The sequence below is a fragment of the Bubalus kerabau genome, chromosome 6 (genome assembly GCF_029407905.1).
Source record: "Bubalus kerabau isolate K-KA32 ecotype Philippines breed swamp buffalo chromosome 6, PCC_UOA_SB_1v2, whole genome shotgun sequence".
Lineage (NCBI taxonomy): Eukaryota > Metazoa > Chordata > Mammalia > Artiodactyla > Bovidae > Bubalus > Bubalus kerabau.
In genome coordinates this window covers 7,563,146-7,586,676 of record NC_073629.1, presented here as the reverse complement: position 1 = coordinate 7,586,676, position 23,531 = coordinate 7,563,146, and the positions used below count along the sequence as shown (strand labels likewise).

The window sequence follows — 23,531 nt, the reverse complement described above, 5'->3', positions numbered from 1 at the left end:
AGGGTAAACCTCCTGATTGTCAAGAAGGTCACTTCTGGGTGCAGGAGGTGGTAAAAAGCAGCCTGCTCTCTATGCTCCTGCTGGCTGGTTGACAAAGAGGCAGAAGAACTGCCCTGCTGTGCCATGGTCCAGGGTCCTCCTTTCTGTTGCCATCGCAACACTCAACAGTCATCTCCCAGCTCCTAGAGCAGCCAGAAGGAAAACCAAGCACACTGTCTGCTTCTGAAATACTAGGCTGTGGGAAAAGAGTTGTAAAAAGGGTAGATAGGCTACCCACTCCAGTATTTGGGGGCTTCCCTTGTGGCTCAGCTGGTAAAGAATCCTCCTGCAATGTGGGAGACCTGGGTTCGACCCCTGGGTTGGGAAGATCCCCTGGAGAAGGGAAAGGCTACCCACTCCACTATTGTGGCCTGGAGAATTCCATGGACTTTCACTTTCGTATGTATATGCATCAGTGGCTCACTTTGCTGTACAGCTGAAACTAACACAAAGTTTTAAATCAACTATATTCCAGCAAGGGCCTCCCTAGTGGCTCAGTGGTAAAGAATCTGCCTGCAATGCAGGAAACATAAGAGATGCAATTTCGATCCCTGGGTCGAGAAGATCCCCTGGAGTGGGAGATGGCAACCTACTCCAGTATTCCGGCCGGGAAAATCCCATGGACAGAGGAGCATAGGGTCGCAGAGTCAGAGATGACTGAGCACACACACAAACACACATACTCCAATGAAAATTTTAAAGAATAAAATGGTTTTTGAATGTTAAATAAATACATGTATACACACACACCAGGCTTGCTTCCCCAGATGACTCATGTGGGTTTGCATGGGAAGGCCTGTTAGAACTATTTGTTCTACAAGGCAGGCCCACAAATGACCAAAGCCTGGTTCCCTGAGTTGGCTTGAGGTTTAGGGAATCAACACTTCATACTTCCTACTTATGTTACTCTGTGCAGTTTTACAATTGGTGCTTAGTCTCTGAAAGTTTCAAAGTTTTATTTGAAGATAGTTAGTGATGAACCTAATCCTGAATGTAGAGGAAAAGGTATTTCCTGGGAAATGCCTGAGAATCGCCAGTTGTTTCTACAGAGTCCAAGGAAGAGAGAAGAGCAGAGAATGAAGAAAAATAAGCAACAGTAGGACTTTGATACATTTTTTGAGCATGTGATCAAAGACATGGTCAGTGGGAAGAAGCAAGTGGGAAATAGACAAAGTATGACGAACCAGCTGCCTATCTCTTCTGTGCCACTGCCGCTGTCTCCAGGCCCATCCCTAGCTTGTGTTCTTGAAGGAGGATGGTCAGAGACAGGGTCTGAGGATTAGAGACAGATACTGTGTGGGCTGGGGCCTCAAATCTCCTTATTTCCACACCCCTCCCCACAGGCCTGTAACCCTCCCACCCATTCTAACTCAGCCTCCTTGTAGAGTTGAAGGAACTGGGGCCCAGGGAGTGAGGTGATTTACCCCTTTCCTGACAGCCCGATAGGAGTGTGGTGGAGGAAACCCCTACCTCTCTGGATGCCCCATTCAAGGTTATTCAAATGGTAAAGAATCTACCTGCAATGCAGGAAACCTGGGTTCAATCCCTGGGTCTGGAAGGTGCCCTGGAGAAGGAAATGGCTAACCACTCCAGTGTTCTTGCCTGGAGAATTCCATGGACAGAGAAGCCTGGTGGGCTTCAGCCCATGGGGTTGCACAGAGTTGGACACAATTGAAGCAACTTAGTATGCATGCATGCTTCAATACAAAATAAATTTCTAGAAATATGCCAAGAATAACAAGATGGCAGAGTAGAAGGATGTGCACTCATCTTCTCCTGCAAGAACTCAAAATTACAACCTGTTGCAGAACAACCATCGACAGGAGAACATTGGATCCCACCAAAAAAAGATATCCCATGTCCAAGGAAAAGGAGAAGCCCCAGCAAGACAGTAGGAGGGGTAAAATCACTTTTACAATCAAACCCCATGCCCGTCAGAGACACTTGGAGGGCTCAAGCAAAGCTTGTGTGCACCAAGACCCAGAGACCCCACAGAGACTGAGCCAGAACTGTGTTTGAGTATCTCCTGTGGAGGTATGGGTCAGCAGTGACCTACTGCAGGGGCAGGGGCTCTGGGTGCAGCAGACCTGGGTATGGCATAAGCCCTCTTGAAGGAGGTCGCCATTAACCCCACCATAGAGCCGCCAGAACTTACACAGGACTGGGGAAAAGACTCTTGGAGGGCACAAACAAAACCTTGTACACACCAGGACCCAGGAGAAAGGAGCAGTGACCCCACAAGAGACTGACCCACACATGCCCCTGAGTGTCCAGGAGTCTCTGGTGGAGGCGTGGGTCTGCAGTGGCCTGCTGCAGGGTCGGGGGCACTGAGTGCAGCAGTGCGTGCATGGGACCTTTTGAAAGAGGTTGCCATCATCTTCATTACCTCCACCATAGTTTGGCCTCAGGTCAAACAACAGAGAGGGAACACAGCCCCACCCATCAACAGAAAATTGGATTAAAGATTTACTGAGCATGGCCCCACCCATCAGAACAAGACCCAATTTCCCCCTCAGTCAGTCTTTCCCATCAGGAAGCTTCCATAAGCCTTTTATCCTTCACCATCAGAGGGCAGACAGAAAACTAACCAAACTAATCACCTGGAAAACAGCCTGTCTAACTCAATGAAACTATGAGTCATGCCTTGTAGTGCCACCCAAGACAGATGGGTCATGGTGGAGAGTTCTGACAAAACGTGATCCACTGCAGAAGGGAATGGCAAACCACTTCAGTATTCTTGCCTAGAGAACCCCATGAACAGTATGAAAAGGCAAAAAGATAGGACACTGAAAGACAAACTCCCCAGGTTGATAGGTGCCCAATATGCTACTGGAGATCAGTGGAGAAATAACTCCAGAAAGAGTCAAGAGATGGAGCCAAAGCAAAAGTAACACCCAGTTGTAGATGTGACTGGTGATGGAAGTAAAGTCCGATGCTATAAAGGGCAATATTGCATAATACCTAAATCTAGAATGTTAGGTCCATGAATCAAGGTAAATTGGAAGTGGTTGAACAGGAGATGGCAAGAGTGAACATCAACATTTTAGGAATCAGCAAACTAAAATAGACTGGAATGGGTGAATTTAACTCAGATGACCATTATATCTACTACTGTGGGCAGGAATCCCTTAGAAGAAATGGAGTAGCCATCATAGTCAACAAAAGAGTCTGAAATGCAGTACTTGGATGCAATCTCAAAAACAACAGAATGATCTCTGTTAGTTTCCAAGGCAAACCATTCAATATCACAGTAATGCAAGTCTATGCCCCAACCAGTAACGCTGAAGAAGCTGGAGTTGAACAGTTCTATGAAGACCTGCAAGACCTTCTACAACTAACACCCAAAAAAGATGTCCTTTTCATTATAGGGGACTGGAATGGAAAAGTAGGAAGTTAAGAAACACCTGGAATAACAGGCAAATTTGGCCTTGGAATGAAGCAGGGCAAAGACCAATAGAGTTTTGCCAAGAAAATGCACTGGTCATAACAAACACCCTCTTCCAACAACACAAGAGAAGACTCTACACATGGACATCACCAGATGGTCAACACTGAAATCAGATTGATTATATTCTTGGCAGCCAAAGATGGAGAAGCTCTATACAGTCAGCAAAAACAAGACCAGGAGCTGACTGTGGCTCAGATCATGAACTCCTTATTGACAAATTCAGATTTAAATTGAAGTAAGTAGGGAAAACCACCAGACCATTCAGATTTGACCTAAATCAAATTCCTTACAATTATACAGTATAAGTGAGAAATAGATTCAAGGGATTAGATCTGATAGAGTGCCTGAAGAACCATGGACGGAGGTTTGTGACAGTGTACCAGAGGCAGTGATCAAGACCATCACCAAGAAAAAGAAATGCAAAAAGGCAAAATGGTACCTGAGGAGGCCTTACAAATAGCTGAGGAAAGACGAGAAACTAAAGGTAAAGGAGAAAAGGAAAGACATACCCATCTGAATGCAGAGTTCCAAAGAATAGCAAGGAGACATAAGAAAGCCTTCCTCAGTGATCAGTGCAAAGAAATAGAGGAAAACAATAAAATGGGAAGGACTAGAGATCTCTTCAAGGAAATTAGAGATACCAAGGGAACATTTCATGCAAAGATGGGCACCATAAAAGACAGAAATGGTATGGACCTAACAAAAGCAGAAGATACTAAGAAAAGGTGGCAAGAATACACAGAAGAACTATACAAAAGAAGATTTAATGACCCAGATAACCACAATGGTGTGATCACTTACCTGGAGCCTGGCATCCTGGAATGTGAAGTCAAGTGGGCCTTAGGAAGCATCAGTATGAACAAAGCTAGTGGAGGTGATGGAATCCCAATTGAGCTATTTCAAATCCTAAAAGAAGATGCTGTGAAAGTGCTGCACTCAATATGCCAGCAAATTTGGAAAACTCAGCAGTGGCCACAGGACTGGAAAAGGTCAGTTTTCATTCCAATCCCAAAGAAAGGCAATGCCAAAGAGTGTTCAAACTACCACACAGTTGCACTCATCTCACATGCTAGCAAAGTAATGCTCAAAATTCTCCAAGTGAGGCTTCAACACTACATGAAGCAAGAACTTCCAGATGTTCAAGCTGGATTTAGAAAAGGCAGAGGAACTAGAGATCAAATTGCTAACATCCATTGGATCATGGAAAAAGCAAGAGAGTTCCAGAAAAACATCTACTTCTGCTTTATTGACTATGCTAAAGCCTTTGACTGTGTGGATCACAACAAACTGTGGAAAATTCTTCAAGAGATGGGAATACCAGACCACCTGACCTGCCTCCTGAGAAACCTATATGCAGGTCAGGAAGCAACAGTTAGAACTGGACATGGAACAACAGACTGGTTCCAAATCGGGAAAGGAGTATGTCAAGGCTGCATATTGTCACCCTGCTTATTTAACTTATATGCAGAGTACATCATGCAAAATTGCTGGATGAAGCACAAGCTGAATCAAGATTGCTGGGAGAAATATCATTAACCTCAGTTATGCAGATGACACCACCCTTGTAGCAAAAAGTGAAGAACTATAGAGCCTCTTGATGAAAGTGAAAGAAGAGAGTGAAAAAGTTGGCTTAAAACTCAACATTCAGAAAACTAAGATCATGGCATCCAGTCCAATCACTTCATGGCAAATAGATGGGGAAATAGTGGAAACAGTGACAGACTTCATTTTGGGGGGCTCCAAAATCACTGCAGATGGTGACTGCAGCTATGAAATTAAAAGACGCATGCTCCTTGAAAGAAAAGCTATGATCAACCTAGACAGCATATTTAAAAGCAGAGACATTACTCTGCCAACAAAGGTCCGTCTAGTCAAAGCTATTTTTCCAGTAGTCATGTATGGATGTGAGAATTGGACTATAAACAAAGCTGAGTGCTGAAGAATTGATGCTTTTAAACTGTGGTGGTGGAGAAGACTCTTGAAAGTCCCTTGGACTGCAAGAAGATCTGAACAGTCTATCCTAAAGGAGATCAGTCCTGAATATTCATTGGAAGGACTGATGCTGAAGCTGAAACTCCAATACTTGGGTCACCTGATGCAAAGAACTGACTCGCTGGAAAAGACCCTAATGCTGGGAAAGATTGAAGGCAGGAGAAGGAGACAACAGAGGATGAGATTGTTGGATGGCATCACTGACTTGGACATAAGTTTGAGTAAGCTCCAGGAATTGGTAATGGACAGGGAAGCCTGGTGTGCTGCAGTCCATGGGTTTGCAAAGAGTTCGACACGACTGAGTGACTGAACTGAAAATTACACCTATCTATTTATGTAATTTTTTTCCTGCTAAAACCTTTGGGGGCTTCCCTGGTGGCTCAGTGGTAAAGAATCTGCCTGCTAATGTAAGAAACACCAGTTCAATCCCTGAATCAGGAAGATCCCCTGGAGTAGAAAGTGGCAACCCACTCCAGTATTCTTGTCTGGGAAATCCCATGGACAGAGGAATCTGGTGGGGTACAGTCCACGGGGTTGCAAAGAATCAGACACGACTGAAAGAATACTTTTTGCCCTACTGTTTCCACTTCTGAGTTTGAATGAGGTCGAGGTGGCTGTCATCCCTTTCTTGCAGGTTCCTCACACCCTATCAGTGAAAACATCATGCCAGCCTGACAAAGCAGTCATGTCCAGTCTTGAGGAAATGTCTTTGTTTCTGAACTTTGAGAAGATATTAAAATCAGAACGTCTTATTGGATTGGACATTTAATGGCTGCTGCTGCTGGTGCTAAGTCGCTTCAGTCGTGTCCAACTCTGTGCGACCCCATAGATGGCAGCCCACCAGGCTCGCCCGTCCCTGGGATTCTCCAGGCAAGAACACTCGAATGGGTTGCCATTTCCTTCTCCAATGCATGAAAGTGAAGTTGCTCAGTCATGTCCGACTCCCAGCGACCCCATGGACTGCGGCCCACCAGGCTCCTCCGTCCATGGGAGTTTCCAGGCAAGAGTACTGGAGTGGGTTGCCATTGCCCTCTCCAGGACATTTAATAGACTTGAGTTGAAAAGATACATGAAAATGTTACTGAGCCAATGGTGTCCCGAAGCGTGACGTGATTGGAAACTGAAGTGTTGGGCAGGAGGATGTTGTTCTTGGTGTGACCCTTCCCTTCGCACCCTCTCTGTTGTCCCTATAGGTCGCCAGCTCACCGGAGCCGAGAGGACCTCCACGGCCACCGCAGAGGAGACGGACATCGATGCGGTAGAGGTCCCACTCCCAGGGAACGATGCCCTGGAATTCAGCCGAGGTGTGACCGACCTTGATGCTGTAGGGAAGGAAGGAGGCTCCCACACAGACCCCAAGGTAGGCAGGAGGCAGCCCACCCAGGTGATCTGCACATCTATGTGCATGTCACCTCCCAGAGTGGCCTGTGTCACGGCCCCAGCCCCCGTCCGTCACCTCTTAGCCTCTGCCAGCACAGTGGTGGCTCCGGAGCATGTGTTACTTCCTTTCAGACTGAATCTGGAGATTCAGTCCTTGTGAATTGATGCTAGGCGCGGCTGTATGTCAGGATTTCACAGAGCTCATTCCTGACGTGCATTACCCTCAAGGGTCCATCAGTACTCAATTCCCTTCTTCTGACTGGAAGCCCCAGCTTTGATAGCACCTCATCGGGGCACAATACCTGTGCACGTGGCTAATCCTTGCACAACACAGTGCGATCCCCTGGGGCTTAGCTGAAGGAGCAGGGTGAGTTTGGGCTGTCTCTGCCTGTGGCTAGGATCGTGTGCCTTTGATGCTCCTGGGGAGGCTGGAAATTGGCCCATTGGAGGCTTGGAAACTGCAAGACCACCTTAGGCATCCTCCATGTCAACCTCCTATTTTTATGGGTGAGATGACGGATGCCCTCAAGGGGTTTCTGATATGATCCAGGTGAAACTGAGAACTTCCAACCTGAAGACAAAACCAACACTCCTGGCCCCTGCCCCTACACACTGCCCCTACCCACCCCCCGACACATGGCCCCCTGAAACATACACACAGCCCCTGAAACACACACACACACACACACACACACAGCTCCTGACACACACACATGGCCCCTGAAACACACACACAGGCCCCCGCCACACACACACGGCCCCCCCCCCCCACACACAGCCCCTGACACACACTCACAGAAGGAAAATTCTGACAGATTGCCATTGCCTTAGACTCCCTGCCAGTCCCCTGTAACCTGAGTGCTCTCTTTCCTCACCATGTAACAGCTTTTCCCAAGAGGAGGTCATTAGGCTAGTTCATCGGAAGGTGAGACCTGTCTAGTTTGAGGGGCGGTATTGTTCCGTATTGTCTGCCTGATATTTTCTGTGGTGCCCAGTTTGCACTCTGCACGCGGCAGAAGCCCTCTGTCCCCGGCGCTTCCTCTCGCACACCTAAAGAAGGGCCAGAGGCAGAGCTGCTGCAGTGGAATTCTCTGGCTCACAGAAGCTGCCTAGTGACAGTGTCCAGCTATTAGGAGGGAGACGGGAGGGAAGGGAATGGAAGCTGCTTTCCCCTTTCGGAGAGAGGATCTCCCCAGCCCACGTTCGGTGTGTGTCCAGACTTTCTTCTCTGGAGCTCCCATTGTGAGGAGGTTGTGCCGGGTTGGAGCACTTCCCTCATGGCCTCTTCCTCCAGTGGTCAACTCGGGAGACCCTGCAGACCCGAGAGGAGAGAGCTCTGAGGACACAGCAGAGTGAAGGTGGAAGCTGCCTCATAGCAAGGTGTAGGTAGCTGTCTTTCATAGCAATAGATCCAAGACCAGAACCTCAGGTAACTCAACAGTGTGGTAGAATTGGAAGCCATGGGCAAGAAATGGAACAGGATCAGCTGCCTGGGCTCTCATCATATCGCATGAGGAACTCAGCTATACAAATAGGGTTTTCTGACTCTGTGGTCCTAGCCCAGGCCATCAGATCATCTCCTCTGGGGGTGGTTGGGGGTGGGGGTGTCCTGTCCACATTTCCATTGAAGACACAGCATTTCCAGCTCTTGGTTATAAGTGGGCCATTTCACCCCAGCCTCGTATTAGACATACTGTGTATATTGAAGACAGAGTAAGTTGTCTAAAGGAGGCACGTGCCCAGGCTCACACCCTGTCTTCTCCTCTCTTCCAGGTCTCGCCCCACCCCCAGGAGCCCATGCTGACAGCTTCACCCAGGATGCTCCTTCCCTCTTCTTCCTCAAAGCCCCCGGACTTGGGCGCGGGCACACCACTGTCCACCCACCACCAGATGCAGCTTCTCCAGCAGCTCCTCCAGCAGCAGCAGCAGCAGACGCAAGTGGCTGTGGCCCAGGTTCTCCTCAGCCTCCTCCCTTCTTCGCAGGCTCCACTCTCATGGGCTTGACGCACCTTCCCTAGCGAGGGGCACAGGGCAGGTTTTAAAACCTAGGGAGCTATAAGGGATGGCTCATGCTGTTGGATCATTGCTTGTCGGGGAAGTGGGGAGGTGGGGAGAGGAGAAAGGGGGGATGCAGATGAAATGGGAAAAAACATTTTGGTTTCCCATGTATCCCCCACTCTGAGTTGGGCTTGGCTGGCTTGGCTGGATGTTGTTGGGTCATGACTTGAACTGACTAAGGAACATAATTTCACCCTTCCTTTCCTGCCTTCTTTTCCTGGTGTGTGGGTGAGAAGGGATGCTTCTGGATTCAGAACAGATGTGAGGATAGGTGTGACTTTGTGATACCACTCTTAAAGGAATTAAAATATGAATTTGTGCCAAATGCCCCTGCAGAGTCTACCATCCTGGAAACCTTGTCCATAGAGGTTTCCATACCTCCTTTGGTCATCTACTCATTCCAGGCAGGATTTCTCTATTTATGTAAAGATTTCCCAGGCAGGACTTGATACCATGCTGGCCTTGATTATACTGGGATTTAACTTCCAGGAACTTGCTGTTGTTCAGTTGCTAAGTCCTGTCCAGCTCTCTGCAGCCCCATGGACTATAGCACGCTGGGCTCTTCTGTCCTCCACCATCTCCCTGAATTTGCTCACATTCATGTCCATTGAGTCAGTGATGCTTTCTCACCAGCTCATCCTCTGCTACCGTCTTCTCCTTCTCTTGTACGTTTCCTTTCAGGAACTTAGGTATTTGAGCCGTAATGGGAAGAACTAGCTTAGCTTTCAGGAATCAAGCACTGTTTGAGCCTTAAGGATTCATTGGGCTGCTGTTGCTTTATAAAGGAGGGGTGAGCTGATTTCCCTGCTGCTTTTAGCAGGGATCCCTTCTGCTTACTTTCTGTGAAGGGCATGGTCGTCCACATCTTCCTTGGAACTTGTGAGTCTGAGCTTCATCTTCTCTCTGGGCAATCAGGGGTTGGTGGATGCATCATTGGTACCATTCAAAGGCTGACTCCTAAGGTAAGAGTCAGATGGGGTCAGGACCTAATGGGTAGATGAAAATAGTGAGGAGCGGGGACTTCAGGGTTTGGAGAGTTGGTGAAAGATCTGGAAAGGCAGCTCTTGGCATTGGCATTCTACATCTGCTCAATCAGGCTGGCCTCTGAGGTCTTCTGCATTCTGGAATGAGAATAATAAGCCTTCTCTAGAGAGCTGTTATTGATCCTTGTCATTTCTTCTCCTACTCTTCTCATGACCCCCAGGTGGAGTGAATCACACAGGCAGAACTGTCCTTCCCAACACAAACGCCTTGAGGAAGTATCCAGCAGCCTAACCAAAGTGATGCAATGACTTGAGTCTTGAAAAGACCTTCTTATAGCAGTCTCACATTGACCTGGGCTAGAGGCCCAGCCTTGTGGGTGCCTTTTGCAACTGGGTTTCAAGAGAATAAAATCAGCGGGGCACTGCTCCCAAGTGATTTGAACCTTTTTAAAAATACTGACCATGATCCAAAAGGATATGTGCTGATACGGGGAGGATCTACAGGTATTCCCAGAACAGCAACAAAGAGGAGGGATGTCATTTATGGCTTCTGATATTTGAGGGAAAAATCACTGCCTTTTGTCAAATAATTGTATTCATCTCCTGTAATTAATGATGTGGCGGGTGTGATGGCTGACAGGAGCACAAAGCCGGAATGCTCCAGTACAGGGCCATTCGGCAGCCCACATCCATCCTCCAACCCACGATATTTTCCTCTTTCAGCCTATCAATTACCAAGTAATTAGTATTTATCTAAGAATGAGCTTGATGCATATTCATGATGAATATTATCAGGGAGGCATTTGAATTTGAAGTCACTGCTAAATACTGAAGAAAAACTATTTGCAAACGTATAATCTGCACGACAAGAAGAGCGTTGCGGTAGTCGAAGGATGCACGGTCCGCAAAGCCTCAGGACCTGTAATTTATCGTAGGTCATTCTCCCAGTCAGGATAAAACCCTCAGAGTGGTTCTCTGGCCCAGAATCAAGCATCTGTCTCGAGGAGACATCGCTCTCCTGGCCCTGTTTTAACTGCCTGTGTTGTAGAAGACAGTGAAGCTAGGAGAGGGGAAGAGCAGTGCTCGCAGTTCACCTGATGAGCCTCTCCCAGTTCAGCCACTCCCACACTTGGAATCTGTGGATTATAGTTGGCAGTGCCCTGGTTGAATCTGTTCAGTCTGTGACATGGCTGAAAGGCCACCGGAGCACATCAGTATCTCCCGTGGGTAAAATGACTTTGGGTAGGGCCATAGCCTTCTGAAATGTTGGGGTCAGACAGCACCTTGAGGTCCTCACAGAGCGTTGTCTTGCCCTCTCTGCCGTCCTTATAGGCAGGCTCTGTGGTTTGCTTCTTCATTTGCTGCCTGGGAATACAGCTGACATGTCATACCTTGCAGCTGGCTTTCAGCTCCTCTTGTCCTCCAAACCGATTCAGTCCTAAACCAGCCTTCAGTTACAGGTTTCTCTGCATATTCCTCTCTTACTCTCTTTGTAGCATTTGATCCAAGGGCTTTTTTATTAGTATCCAAATATTTGGGTGTAAACAATGATGTAAGATATATATATATATAGGTGGATTAATAAATAGGTCTTCTTAACATCTTATATATAGGTGAATTAATAAATAGGTCTTCTTAACATCTTTCCTGCTTTTAAAATACATCAAGTCTGGCTTACTTGGTTTCTCTGCACAGTGTCCGGCATGAGGTCAGCTTTTTCTTGTGTTGTCAGACTATTGCCATCAGACCGCAAGGTTTCTGCCTGTCTTTGTAAAACTGCCAGCAGTCCCCGAAATTCCAATGGGTAGTACTGTGACCTCAGCATTTCAGGTGGGAACACATTTTCCTTTGTTCTGGGAGTATCCAAGTCCTCCTGTGTGACTCCTGAGAAGAGCTAAGGATAAAGACAGTTTCTTGCTAACAGGTGTACTCTCCGGGTCCCTTGTTGCATGATTTATGCACTCTCCCCATTTTTTCTCGAAGATCAGTCTGGTTCTACTGTTATCACTGGGACCAGGCTTAAATCTCCTTCACAGTGTTCTGATTTGGTCTCAGACCTCAAGACCTCTCCCTAAATTGGTTCAAAGCTGGTCTAGAAAGGCCCTGCCTTGGCCTTCAAGGTACATGGGCAAAGGTGTCGCTCAGCTGACTCTTAAGCATTTCCAGAGTAGATCTCAGTGCATAAATAGTGAACCCCAAGCCCTTCGGACCACTTTCCTGACCCCAGCATGAGGCTTGCCTGGCTGCACTAGCTTCCTGCTTTTAGATGGACAAGAAGTTCAAGGGTGCGAATCAAAGTATAATCAAGCCTTGAACCAAAGCTGGGTTGTAGCTGGCACCCGCATGGCCACAGGCTGGGCCCACATAGCTCCAGAATTGATCTGGGCGCTGTGGCTGTCTGGCAGCGGTTAAGTAGGCCAGGTCCCTTCACAGTTTTCCAACTCCTAGCCTGGCTCCTGGGGAAAATGTTGTCCTGCAGCTCAGTATTGCTATTGAAAGACTTCTCTACCTGCTGCCACTTGTTCTGAAACAAGCAATCGGTTACTTAATGCTTTGCAATCGTGTATGCTGTAGTTAGAGGAACAGCGCTGAAAACCCTCTGCAGCTCCCCACCCCCCTCCCGCCAACCCCCGCCAGGCCCTAGATGTAGCCTCTGCTCGTGGCTTCTCCAGTTCCCAGCACCCTGGGTGCACTGCCCAGGCCCCTGCCTTGTGCATGCAGAGACAGAGCCGCCTGCCTCCGCTTGTGTGCCCCGTGTGTGTGGGGGGCAAACTGCTCTGGTTCTCTCCACTGCCATTTCCATGTGCCTGCTGCTCCCTAACTCCAGCCTGGCCCTGCCCCCACTTCTCACGGAGGAGCTGGAGTCCAGGCAAGTAGGCTGGAGGGCCAGTGGGCAGTGGTCTGGTGTTGCTGGGTGGGTTGTGGGTGGCTGTCTGAGTCTGGGGAAGTGGCACAGAGCTGGAGGGCACAGGGTTGAACTTACACTTGTACTGCTATGGCCAAAATGCAGAACTGGACCCTGACTCCAGGCGTGGCCTTCCCCCCGATTTAGTCTGTGACCAGAATGCGTGCATGCTAAGTCATCTCAGTCTGGTCTGACTCTCTGCAACCCTGTGGACTGTAGCCCACCAGGCTCCTCTGTCCATGGGATTCTCTAGGCAAGAATACCTGAGTGGGCTGCCATGCTCTCCTCCAGGGGATCCATCCCTTGGCAGGTGGATTCTTTACCACTAGCGCCACCTGGGAAGCCCAGAATAGTCATTGCCAAAGACCACGTGACTCTGGAAAGGCAAAACTGTCTTCTGCCTTTTCAGAAATTAACATAGCCTTCCTTGGCAAAAGGTGTTTGAGGTTTTAAAAGAAGAGCGTGCTGAATACAAATACATCCCATCTGGGAGGGAGGGGGAGGTGGTATCTGCTCCTGTTGTACAGTGGGAGAGGCAAGCACACAGCTGTAGCTGACTGCCCAAGCCAAGGCTGAAAATAATGCTGCTTCATTTCAGTGCTTCGTGGCCAGACCCACATATGCGAAACACAAGGAGTGTTAAATTGCCTCAAATTTAGAGGAAGTTCAGGCCGTTTTGTCCCAGCTTGGCCTGGGTTTCGTACTCCTGGTGTACAGACTGCTTCAGTGAGAGGCCTGAGCCTTATGCCTGCTGCCCATTTGGACGGCTGCAGGAACAGAAGGGCTCCTTAGCGCCGGGTTTAGGCAGCAGCAGCAGCGTGTGCTTTCGAATTCCCAGGGTTTCAAAACACCTGAAATGTTATAAGTCTGCGTTTGCAAAGCTAAAGTTCTTGTTTAGACTAATACAAGGAACGCTCAAACACAACTTTTTCTCATAGTACTGAGTGCCTGTGGATTTGTGATGAAAGATTTGATTCAAGGGTTGTCTTTTATGTACTAATGGTAACTCCCCTGCTGGAATGGTTACGTGCAAAAGAAACTTCCAGATTTTGGTGGGTTTTTTTTTTTCCCCCTGGTTTCTGCAGGAGGGAATTCCTCTTTTGTCCCCTGTCCAAATTCTCTGACTTCCCAGAGGAAATCTAGGAGTGTTCTTCATGGAGCCTTTAACCACTGGCCCCTGGTACTGACTATTCCATTCACCTGATATGGACTCATAGACTGGCCAAGCCTCTGGCCAAGCCTCTCAGTTGAAAAATGGAGACAGTGAGGCACAGGTAGAAGTGTATTACCTTCAGTTGAATAGGGAGTAACCAACAGATTCGAGCTTTCAGCTCCTGGTCCAGTGCTCTCAAATGGCCTCTTCTGTGGGCAGGTTCAGACGTGGGGTTTGGGCACCTGAGTTTGTAGCCTTTGTGTGCAGGGAGCCCTCTGTAGATGTCAGTTATTGGTAGGTGAGATTCCCCACTGTTTCTGTTTACATGCTTGGAAAGTTTTGCTCCACGTTTATGCCTCGTGTTTCTGTTTTGCTCTGAAGAAAATAGAAAATGGATAATTAGCAATTCTGTCTGCCCAGTACATTCCTCTCAGTGATGCTCTTAGTTGGAATAAATTACATTTACTGGCAGATGGAAGGTTATGGTTTCCTTTGGGGGCACTTGTAGGAATGAGGTTCCCACAGCAATTGTCCTGATTCTCAGAACCAGCAGGATTTGGGGGGACTCTTTCGGTGAACTGTCTCCATGCCTCATTTTTGCAAGGAAGACAGAGGCTTAATAGCCATCTACCATCTGATACTGGATTAAAATATTATTGCCACTGCTTTCCATGTTCTTGCCCCTCTCTAGATCTCTCCTTAGTTTATTTGAGGCTGATGTCTGGACTGGAAGATCAGTCTTGTCCTTAGCAGTGCCTGGTGAAGGACAGATTCACTTTAGATTCCTTAGGCATCCTCCCCCTGGGGAACGATAGGCCTAACCTCAGGAGCCGCTAATGGAAAATGGCAGTTAATCTCATTAGTGGCTCCACTTAGAAGCAGAGCCAACAACTGCAAGGTCAGGTCCTCAAATCTGCACCGGGGTGAGGAGCTGGGGGAAGGAAGCAGCCACTGCATCCGAAAGTGCGATCTCTGAGGGCTGGCTGCCGGCAGGGCAGACACCGCCCTGGCAGGACTCTGGGCCATGCTCGGCCAGACCGTGGGGTGAACATGACCTGTTACTCCCTGACAGAATGTGAATCTCTTTGGAGCAGATGGCTCTTCAGAAGCCCAGAGCATTTGTTGTCTGAGTCAGAGAATCGACTCTTCCAATTCCTTCCTTCTCTCTCCTCCGCTCTTGGCTCTACCTGTCCCAGCCTGGTCCTCCTGACTCTGTGTCTTTATCCACACTGTGTTTTTGGTTCAAGAAAACCCTCTTTCGTACAGGCTGCTTTGGTCTTAACCACCAAATTCATGAGCTCCCCATATTCAGGGACCTTCAGAAACCTCCCAGAGGCCCTTCTATCCGCTGCTCAGCACAAAAGTCACACGTTGTTGTCATTGTTGTGTGAGTTAGTGTCGTCAAGCCACAGTCCTGAGAGAATCCCCACGTCTCCTCCCCCTGGGTTGTGTCCCCACACCCAGGCTGCACACCGGGAGCAGAGAGGCGCCCTGGGCCCCGAGCACTCAGGGTGCCATTGCCGGTGCTCTACCGGGGACGCTGAGAGGGCCAGGGGCCCCCTCTCCCCAGAGAGGGCGGCCCTGGAAGCTGTCACCTCAGGCTGACAGCCGCCTGCCGGGGCTGCTGGACAAAGCCCTGTGGTTAGTCAGTCAGCAGCTGTTTGACCTCCGCCAGGTACGAGGCATGCTCCCAGAGGCCTCCGGAAATAAAAAGGGAGCGGAAGGTCAGAGCGGGAAGCTGACACCCGCCACAGGCGTGGAAAAACAGACTTCATGACCGTCACCTCACTGTCTTAGAAAGGGCATGCGCCTGGCTTCCTGTTTCTCGTGCTGTTTGGGTGTGAGGAAGGGGAGAAGGAAGATTGTTACGGGAGTCTGCCGTGACACTGTTCTTCGCTAGTGGGTCCGCATATCAGTTTTTTGGCTTTGTTTTTGAAAAGACAAGGTGAGAAAAAGGTACCTGCCTCAACACAGCAGTAGTATGTTAGCTGTCAGAGCGGTTCTGACGGGGCTGGGGCTGGGATTCAACTCTTTCCTACCTCTGGCTCTCGGTGTGGGGCTCTAAGTGGTACATGAATGACACATCACGCACTCGGGATGCGGATCCAGTGGCCCAGCTTCTTTCAGCTTCTCTGCAGTACCAGCCTAGGTGCCCATTTTGCCTGGGAAAGGCCTCCTTCATCTTGAACTGAAGCTGGAAGGCATGTCTGGCCCTGGCCCTCCACAGTGACTCACATTTACATTCACATCCCTTTCTTCTCTCCGCCCTGTCTCCTCGCTGTCTTCTCTGCCTCCCCGCTCTCCGCAGGTTCACTTGCTGAAGGACCAGCTGGCTGCTGAGGCCGCAGCACGGCTGGAGGCCCAGGCTCGTGTGCACCAGCTCCTGCTGCAGAACAAGGACATGCTCCAGCACATCTCCCTGCTGGTCAAGCAGGTGCAGGAGTTGGAGCTGAAGCTGTCGGGACAGAATGCCAGTAAGCGAGGGCCCTGCCTGGCCTCACCTCCCCGTGGAGGCTCTGGAACCGAGTGTTATCTTCCCCAAAGTTTTTGGTGGTACTGTTGGACCCCTGGCCTGCCCTGGTTATCCTAGCAGAAAATATAAGCAGCTCTGTTTGTTCCATCCACACACTTAATGGAATTACAAAATGGCAGGGCCAGAGAGGGTCTTGACTGCCTTCTAGCCCAGTGCCCAGATTTGACCTTGAAAGTCCCCAGGAGTCACCACCACATGTTCACCCAGCCTCTCCTTGATGGGCCCCCAGGCTCTTCACATCCTGAGGCTGCCTGGTTCCTTCTCAGAGGGCTTTTCCAATCGAAATACACTGAGCATCTATTGTGAGTCATGCTCTCTGAGAGCTCTGCAGGAGACGTCAATCTGTCCAGTAGTTCACTCCCCCTGCATAACTCGGTAGCGCAGAAAAGGCTGGTAGCAGTCTGCCTCTCAGTGGGTAAAGCAGAGGAGCGCCTGTGGCCAGCACACTCTGCCGGCTAGTGGCAGAGGTTGCTTGGCTCCCCGCCTGAGAGGCCTGCCTCTACTCCCAGCTGATCCGGGCTGCACTGGAAGTGCTGGGAGACAGTGTCTCTCTGTGACACGCTGAACTTGTCTGTGGCTTGTCCGCTGCTCTAAGTGCACACTGACTGTGGACCAGTGTCGACTGATCATATGCATGATCTCATTTAATCCCTACAGTGGCAGATGGTTTTGTGCCCATTTTACAGATGAAGAAACAGACCCAGAGATTAAATAACTAGCTCGAGGTTTCAGGACTAGCACAGTGTGGAGCCAAGATTCCAACTCGGGTCTGATCATAAAACAAATGCTTTTCGCGTTATACCAGTAGTTCTCCCAAACTACCCTGGGAGCTTCTTAAAAAATGGATACTCCCAGATCCAACCCACAGAGATTCTGCATTGGTAGGTCTCGGGCAGAGCTGAGAACTCTGTTTTTAAAGTGGCCCAAAGGTATGGATAGGGAACCACTGTACTTTACCACTCTGAAAGCCCTTCTGGATGTTTCTTTATCAAGGCCCTGTTGTTTTAATGCCAATTTACAAGGCTGCACTAAACGTTTCTACATACTTTTAACATAGCTCTTCAGTTTGTACCTTTTTCCTACCACGATCCCCTTACAAAGCATCCGCGGGTTTTGCCAGCCCATCGCGGTCATGGCCCCGCCTTGCCTCCTCCCCCGGCTCCTCCCCCTAGCCTGGCACGTCCATTCTGAGTCAAGTGGAAGGAAGGAATGAAAAGCCCACCCTTACCCCCACTCCCCACCAAGTCGGCCAGGGACCTGGGTGGGCCAAGGATGGCTTTCAAACCAACCACCTTATTCATGCCACCCCTCCTCCTGTTGTCTCCCCCTCCAGTGGGCTCGCAGGACAGCTTGTTGGAGATCACCTTCCGCTCTGGAGCCCTGCCTGTGCTCTGTGACCCCACGACCCCGAAGCCGGAGGACCTACACTCGCCGCCCCTGGGCGCGGGCTTGGCTGACTTCGCCCACCCAGCGGGCAGCCCCTTAGGTAGGCGCGACTGCTTGGTGAAGCTGGAGTGCTTCCGCTTTCTCCCACCCGAGGACACCCCGCCCCCTGCTCAGGGCCAGCCGCTCCTTGGCAGCCTGGAGCTCATCAAGTTCCGAGAGTCAGGCATCGCCTCGGAGTACGAGTCCAACACGGACGAGAGCGAGGAACGGGACTCGTGGTCCCAGGAGGAGCTGCCCCGCCTGCTGAATGTCCTGCAGAGGCAGGAGCTTGGCGACAGCCTGGATGATGAAATTGCCGTATAGGTGCCCTGGGGCGAGGAGGCCGAGGTGTGGAGGGCCGAGTCTGGCTGCTGCCTGGGTAGGGCTGCCAGCTGATGGGCAGATGGGCACTGCTGAGGATATCCAGGGGCCTGGAAACGTTTACAGTTTAAGAAAAGCATTAGGATTTTGCTTTGGAGGGTCAAGTGGGGAAGAAATTGGATTGCCAAAAGTGAATCAACTCCTCCTTCCTACTTGTGACTACTGGGGGAGGAGGGGACTTCAGAGCCCATGGCTTTGGGAGAGGGTCCCTCTTGAGGACCACCAGGCTGCTGAAGGACCTGCTCCCAACCTACCGCATCATCAGGCTGCTCTGCTCTGTCATGTAAGGCCCTTATAGTCCCCTTGCTCTCCCTACTTCTGTGGTCCCGGCTATGAAGGGAAGCCATTGGTACCTTCTCAGGTACTTTGTGTTTAGATGCCAGGATGCTACCAGTTGCCTAACTCTTCCCTGACTTTCCTGGGAGGAATAACTTCTTTAAGCCTTTGCAGAGACTATAGAGGTTAAATGCTCCAGGCTAAAGGACAGGATAGTCCTTTCAGTGTGCGTGTGGTTTGGAATGTATCGCATTGAGGGGATACGCTTTCAGATGAATTGGATCCAAGCGCTTTCTCTGGGTGGCATCAAGTGTTGCTCCAGAAGGAGATGGGACTTCACTACCGTTCAGGCCCTGCCATGGAAGCCAGTGGGGAGGACAGCCTCTCTCCTGCCCCAGATCACCGAGGTCTGATTCCGCAGTGTGATGCCCCGCCCACCTCCTGCCTACAAGTCCAGCTCATCCCCAAGGAAGCTGGAAAGCTGCCCTCTGTCTCCCGTGTCCTGCGTCAAGGGCTGTGCCTACTGAAGCTGTTGTAGCTCTCTGCCTCTATAAAAGCCTCAGAGCCCCCAGCCTTACCTCTCAACCTGTCCTCTCCACTGGGTGGAAGTGTGCAGTTTTTACTGCAAAAAGAAAAGAAAAAGAACACAGGCTGGTAGCTGAGACTGCTCAAGTCCACTCTTCAGAATCACTGCCACTTAAGTCAGGGACCAGAGCCACTTTGCCCTTGGCCGGCCACCCTGCGGATGCGCGCCTTGAGTGTGCCAGTAAACAGTGCCACGTGCAGCTGTCCTTTACCATCTGGGCCCGGAGGTTGCCGCCCAATACTCTGGGCTGACTGGGGCTCTGAGGGCATGCTTGCGCGTCCTTGCCTCCAGTGAGACCCGCAGTGGCTGGCAACAGGTTTAAAGGTGCCAAGCGAGAGCTGAGACATGCTAGTGCTGTGTAAGTTTGGGGAAATGTCTTTATCTTGAACAGCAAATTCCAGACCCAGACTGTGTTACTATGGGGTTGGCTAAAACCTTCGTTCAGGTTTTTCCACAGCGTCTTATGGGAAAACTCGAACGAACTTTCTGGCCAACCCAGTATTTGAGGATCAATTGGTAACGATGTGGTGGCTTCAAAATTAAGTTCGTTAAGCCTAACTTGGCTTTATAAAATACAGAAATGAAAGCGTAGATCTTCTGTTATAGCTACAGTTGGGTTTCCGCTAGACCCGAAAGTCCAAATTAAAGGAAATAAATGCAGCTTTATGTTAGCCTTCCTTGGTGCATGAAGGTATCAGTGAAATGAGATGAGTGCATGTGTGTGTGTGCATGTGTGTACACGTGTGCTTGCTTTGACATGCACGTGTGAGGGAAGGTGTATATGTGTGTGTAGGCTTGTGAGAAGTGACCAGAGAGAAGAGACTGGGAATCTCCAGAGTGTTTGAATCAACAGTAGACTTGTGTTCTTTTCCTAATGTGCATTTAGTTGGAGAGGGGGTGGCTCTGTTTTGTTACACTTTCTAGCTGATCATTGGAAGTAGGTCCAGAGACAGAAAGGAAGGAAGAACCATGAAATCAAAGGAGAGAGGTCAGGAGTCCAGTTTGGCTGAGCCTCTCTAGCTTACAAAATCCTAACCCAGGCTTCCTTGAGTGTGGGACCTCTTTGCTCATTAGAAGTTGGGGTGTTCAGGGGAGGGGAAGGTCTGGCTTCTCCAGGCCCACTGCCCACAAGCAGGGGCTGAGGACAAAGCCAGAGGCCAGTGGACTGGGTGTGTGGAGTGTGCTAGGAGAGGGCTTGTTTGGGGAGAAGAGTGGGTGGGGAAGATAGTGTCTAAAAGGGTCTTGAAAAGATTACAAAGGGAAAGAAGAAAGGAGATGGTAGAGAGACTGAAGAATTGGAGAGACTAGTTCTCTGTACCACTGACTTGGAACCCATTCAAGACCCTTCCCTTCAGGAGGCTCCACAGTGGTTTCTACCCACGTTGGCCCCATCCTTTCCCCAGTTCAAGCCCTCCCTGGAGCACTGGTGTGTGTGTTGGCATCATCTTTAGTGTGACCCAGCCAGCGTGCACTGGGTGTGTGGAGATAGAGGAGACAGAAGACAGATCTAGGGGCCTTCAAAGGTCACCAGCCACTGGGCAGGAAAGGGAGCGTTGCAGACCCCAACCTCCAAGTGATGTCACCCTGTCCTCTCCCCCTTGCTTCTTGCTCTGCTAACTCAGCTCCTGCCCTCCTCTCTTTCATCCTTCTACTCTGCCCTGTGTGGAGGACGAGTGGACACCAGGGGCGCCTCCCTTGCAGTACCTGCCCCAGCCTCTCCCGGGTGCCAGCAGACTCTTGGGCACCCTAGGCTCTCACAGGTGTGGAGCCAGGGAAGAATTGCTCTGCACAGGATGGACTCTATATTGGAACTGAAAATTATATTCCTTATATCCCTGCTGATACCAATGCTGTCTATAAAGCCTCTTCATAGCCTCACTTCTCTCAACTGCTCTCATTTAGGGGTTGTATTCCTTTTTATTTTCTCTTTGCCTGACTGCTTTCTCCTACCCCTCACCCCTCACCCAATTCCTCGCCCTCTCCCTGAGCCTTCTACTTCCTAAAACTGTGTGGCATTAACTCTGTTGGATCAACTCTCTGGGAAAAGATTCTGTTCATGTAAGTGCACTTACTGCCTGGATGTTGTCACTAGTCTAGTGGCTTTTGCTAAATAAACCTTTCTTATTTCTAAAAGCTTTTTCATTGTCTTTTCTTGCTTCTTCTATTCTACCTGCTCCTTCTCCCCACCCCACCCCACTCCCCAAGCCTGGTGGCATCAGCTCCGTGACGCACGACTCCCAAGGGTGTGGTATTGAGAAAAAGAACTCATGCTTCCAACAAGGAGGGAAGGAAGGTGGTACCTTCAGAGGCAGATTGTCCAGACCAGCCTTGTAGGATCAGGCTATACCAACAGTTCTTATCCAGGGGCGACGCGGTGCTCCCCCAGGGGATGTTTGACAATGTCTTTTTGGTTGTCACAACTCGGAAGGAGTCTGTTGACACATAGTGATTGGAAGCCAGGGAAGTTGCTAAATTTTCTACAGTGTGCAGAACAGCCCCCACGACAAAGAATTATCCAGCCTGAAATGTCAGTAATGCCTCGTCTATACCTGTTTCTTTTGTTCAGACTCTCCCATACCCCAGACCTTTTCAAGCTCCAGACATCATTGAAATATTTTGGCAGCAGCAAGTTTTGAGTGCTTTAAAAAGTACATCATAGATCTTTTCAGATAGAGTTAAGATCATCAAGGGAGAAGGCAATGGCAACCCACTCCAGTACTCTTGCCTGGTAAATCCCATGGACGGAGGAGCCTGGTGGGCTGCCGTCTCTGGGGTCACACAGAGTCGGACACGACTGAAGTGACTTAGCAGCAGCAGTAGCAGCAGCAAGATCATCAAGATTATAAAATTTCACTGATTCCCTGACTATAAATGTCTGAAATATGTAGTTGGTAGGATGCTAGATGGGAGCAATCCAGAAATGTCCATACTGGAGACAAAGCAGGGACCTTCCCACACCTGCCTAGAAGGATTACGGTGTCACTGAGACACAGCTCAGCGGAGGGGTCCTGTCTCACTGAGATGTGGGCTTTCCTGCAGGGAGCAGAAATAAGAGGGGAGACAGAAGGCTGGCAAAGACAGATGTTAGAGAAACATGGAGCTGCAGTTTCTCAAAACCAGCATCGTGACAATCAAGCTACAGTGACCGGAACATATAGCTCTTTGGAAGGCAGAGGTTTCGTTAAACTTGGCTTTGGTAAGCCAGGCCTGAAGGAGAATTGGAGGGTCAGTCAACCAGGTTTACGTACCCTCTGCCTTTCTCTGGCTGAGTGAATGGAACTGAACCTTTATTTTCTCACCTGTAAAATGGGAATACAGTACCCCACTAAAGCCTCAACGAAGAGTAAATGAGACTGCATTTTAGAATCAGTCAGTGTTGCTGCTCAGGGGTGCCTGGTCAGCGCAGGTGTGTGCTGCATGCATTTCTGCTGCACTGAACCTACTCAGTACTCTGTATATCGAGAATGCTACTGGGGTCATAATGACACTACATTAAATGTGAAAGGTGGAAAGTACCTTGTCCTTAGGGAGAAAATGCTGAATTTGCACCCCCGCCAGGACGCACTCAGCGTGTGCTGTGGCCCTCGGGCTCAGTCCCCAGCCTTTGGATGGCTTTCTGTCTCTCTCTTTTTTAAAACTGTGCCCTGTGCCCGGGTGGCTCAGCGGTAAAGCATCGCCTGCCAATGACTGCCAGTGGCAGGAGGCGCAGGTTCATCCCTGGGTCGAGAAGGTCCTCTGCAGAAGGAAGTGGCCAGCCGCTCCAATGTTCTTGCCTGGGAAATCCCATGGGCAGAAGAGTTTGGTGGGCTACAGTGCGTGGAGTTGCAGAGACGGGCACATCTGAGAGCGCCTGCACACACATTCCTGGCCATGCCCGTGGCGTGGGTGTCCTGGAGGAGCGAGCGGGGGCTGGGCTGAGGGAGAATGAGTCCTCTCCTGGTCCTCCCCACACTATGCTGAGACCGTGGGCGGCCTCCCCAGGTCCACTCCCTGTCCCCCTCTCCCTGTGCTCCTTCAGAAGCCCCGTCACGGGGCCATGTGTGCACAGTCACGTCTGTAAGGGGAAGCTCCCGAGGGCTTAGGTGACTTTAACAGTTAGGGAAGTGGGACGTCAGAGTGAGGACTAAAGAGTCATTGGAGTCTCCTCTGCTCCCTCAGAGTACCAGGCCCTGGAAGTAGAGTCATGTCAAGGCTCCCTGCAGACCACCATGCCCCGTGAGGGGAGAGTGGGACCTGCATGTCCTGGCTCCTGGTCCAGCTGGAGGCGGTGGGGGGTGGAGGGAGGCGAGGGAGTGGGGTGAGGAGCCGGGCGCTGGGGGTGGGGACGGGAGTGGCCTCGCAGCAAAGGACTGGGACACGATGGGCCTTGGGT

General features: G+C 50.0%; 1 protein-coding gene across 24 annotated transcripts in view; it reads left to right on the top strand.

The window, feature by feature from the left end:
* LOC129656594 (carboxyl-terminal PDZ ligand of neuronal nitric oxide synthase protein-like) overlaps window positions 1–23,531 on the top strand; it is a 358,204-nt gene that overhangs the window by 321,453 nt on the left and 13,220 nt on the right. For all 24 annotated transcript variants that reach the window (XM_055587269.1, XM_055587261.1, XM_055587260.1 and 21 more), the window contains 4 exons: window positions 6,673–6,839; window positions 8,633–8,812; window positions 16,267–16,432; window positions 17,825–17,977. In XM_055587269.1, coding sequence (XP_055443244.1) covers window positions 6,673–6,839; window positions 8,633–8,812; window positions 16,267–16,432; window positions 17,825–17,977 — 666 coding nt within the window. The remainder of the gene's footprint in view (window positions 1–6,672; window positions 6,840–8,632; window positions 8,813–16,266; window positions 16,433–17,824; window positions 17,978–23,531) is intronic.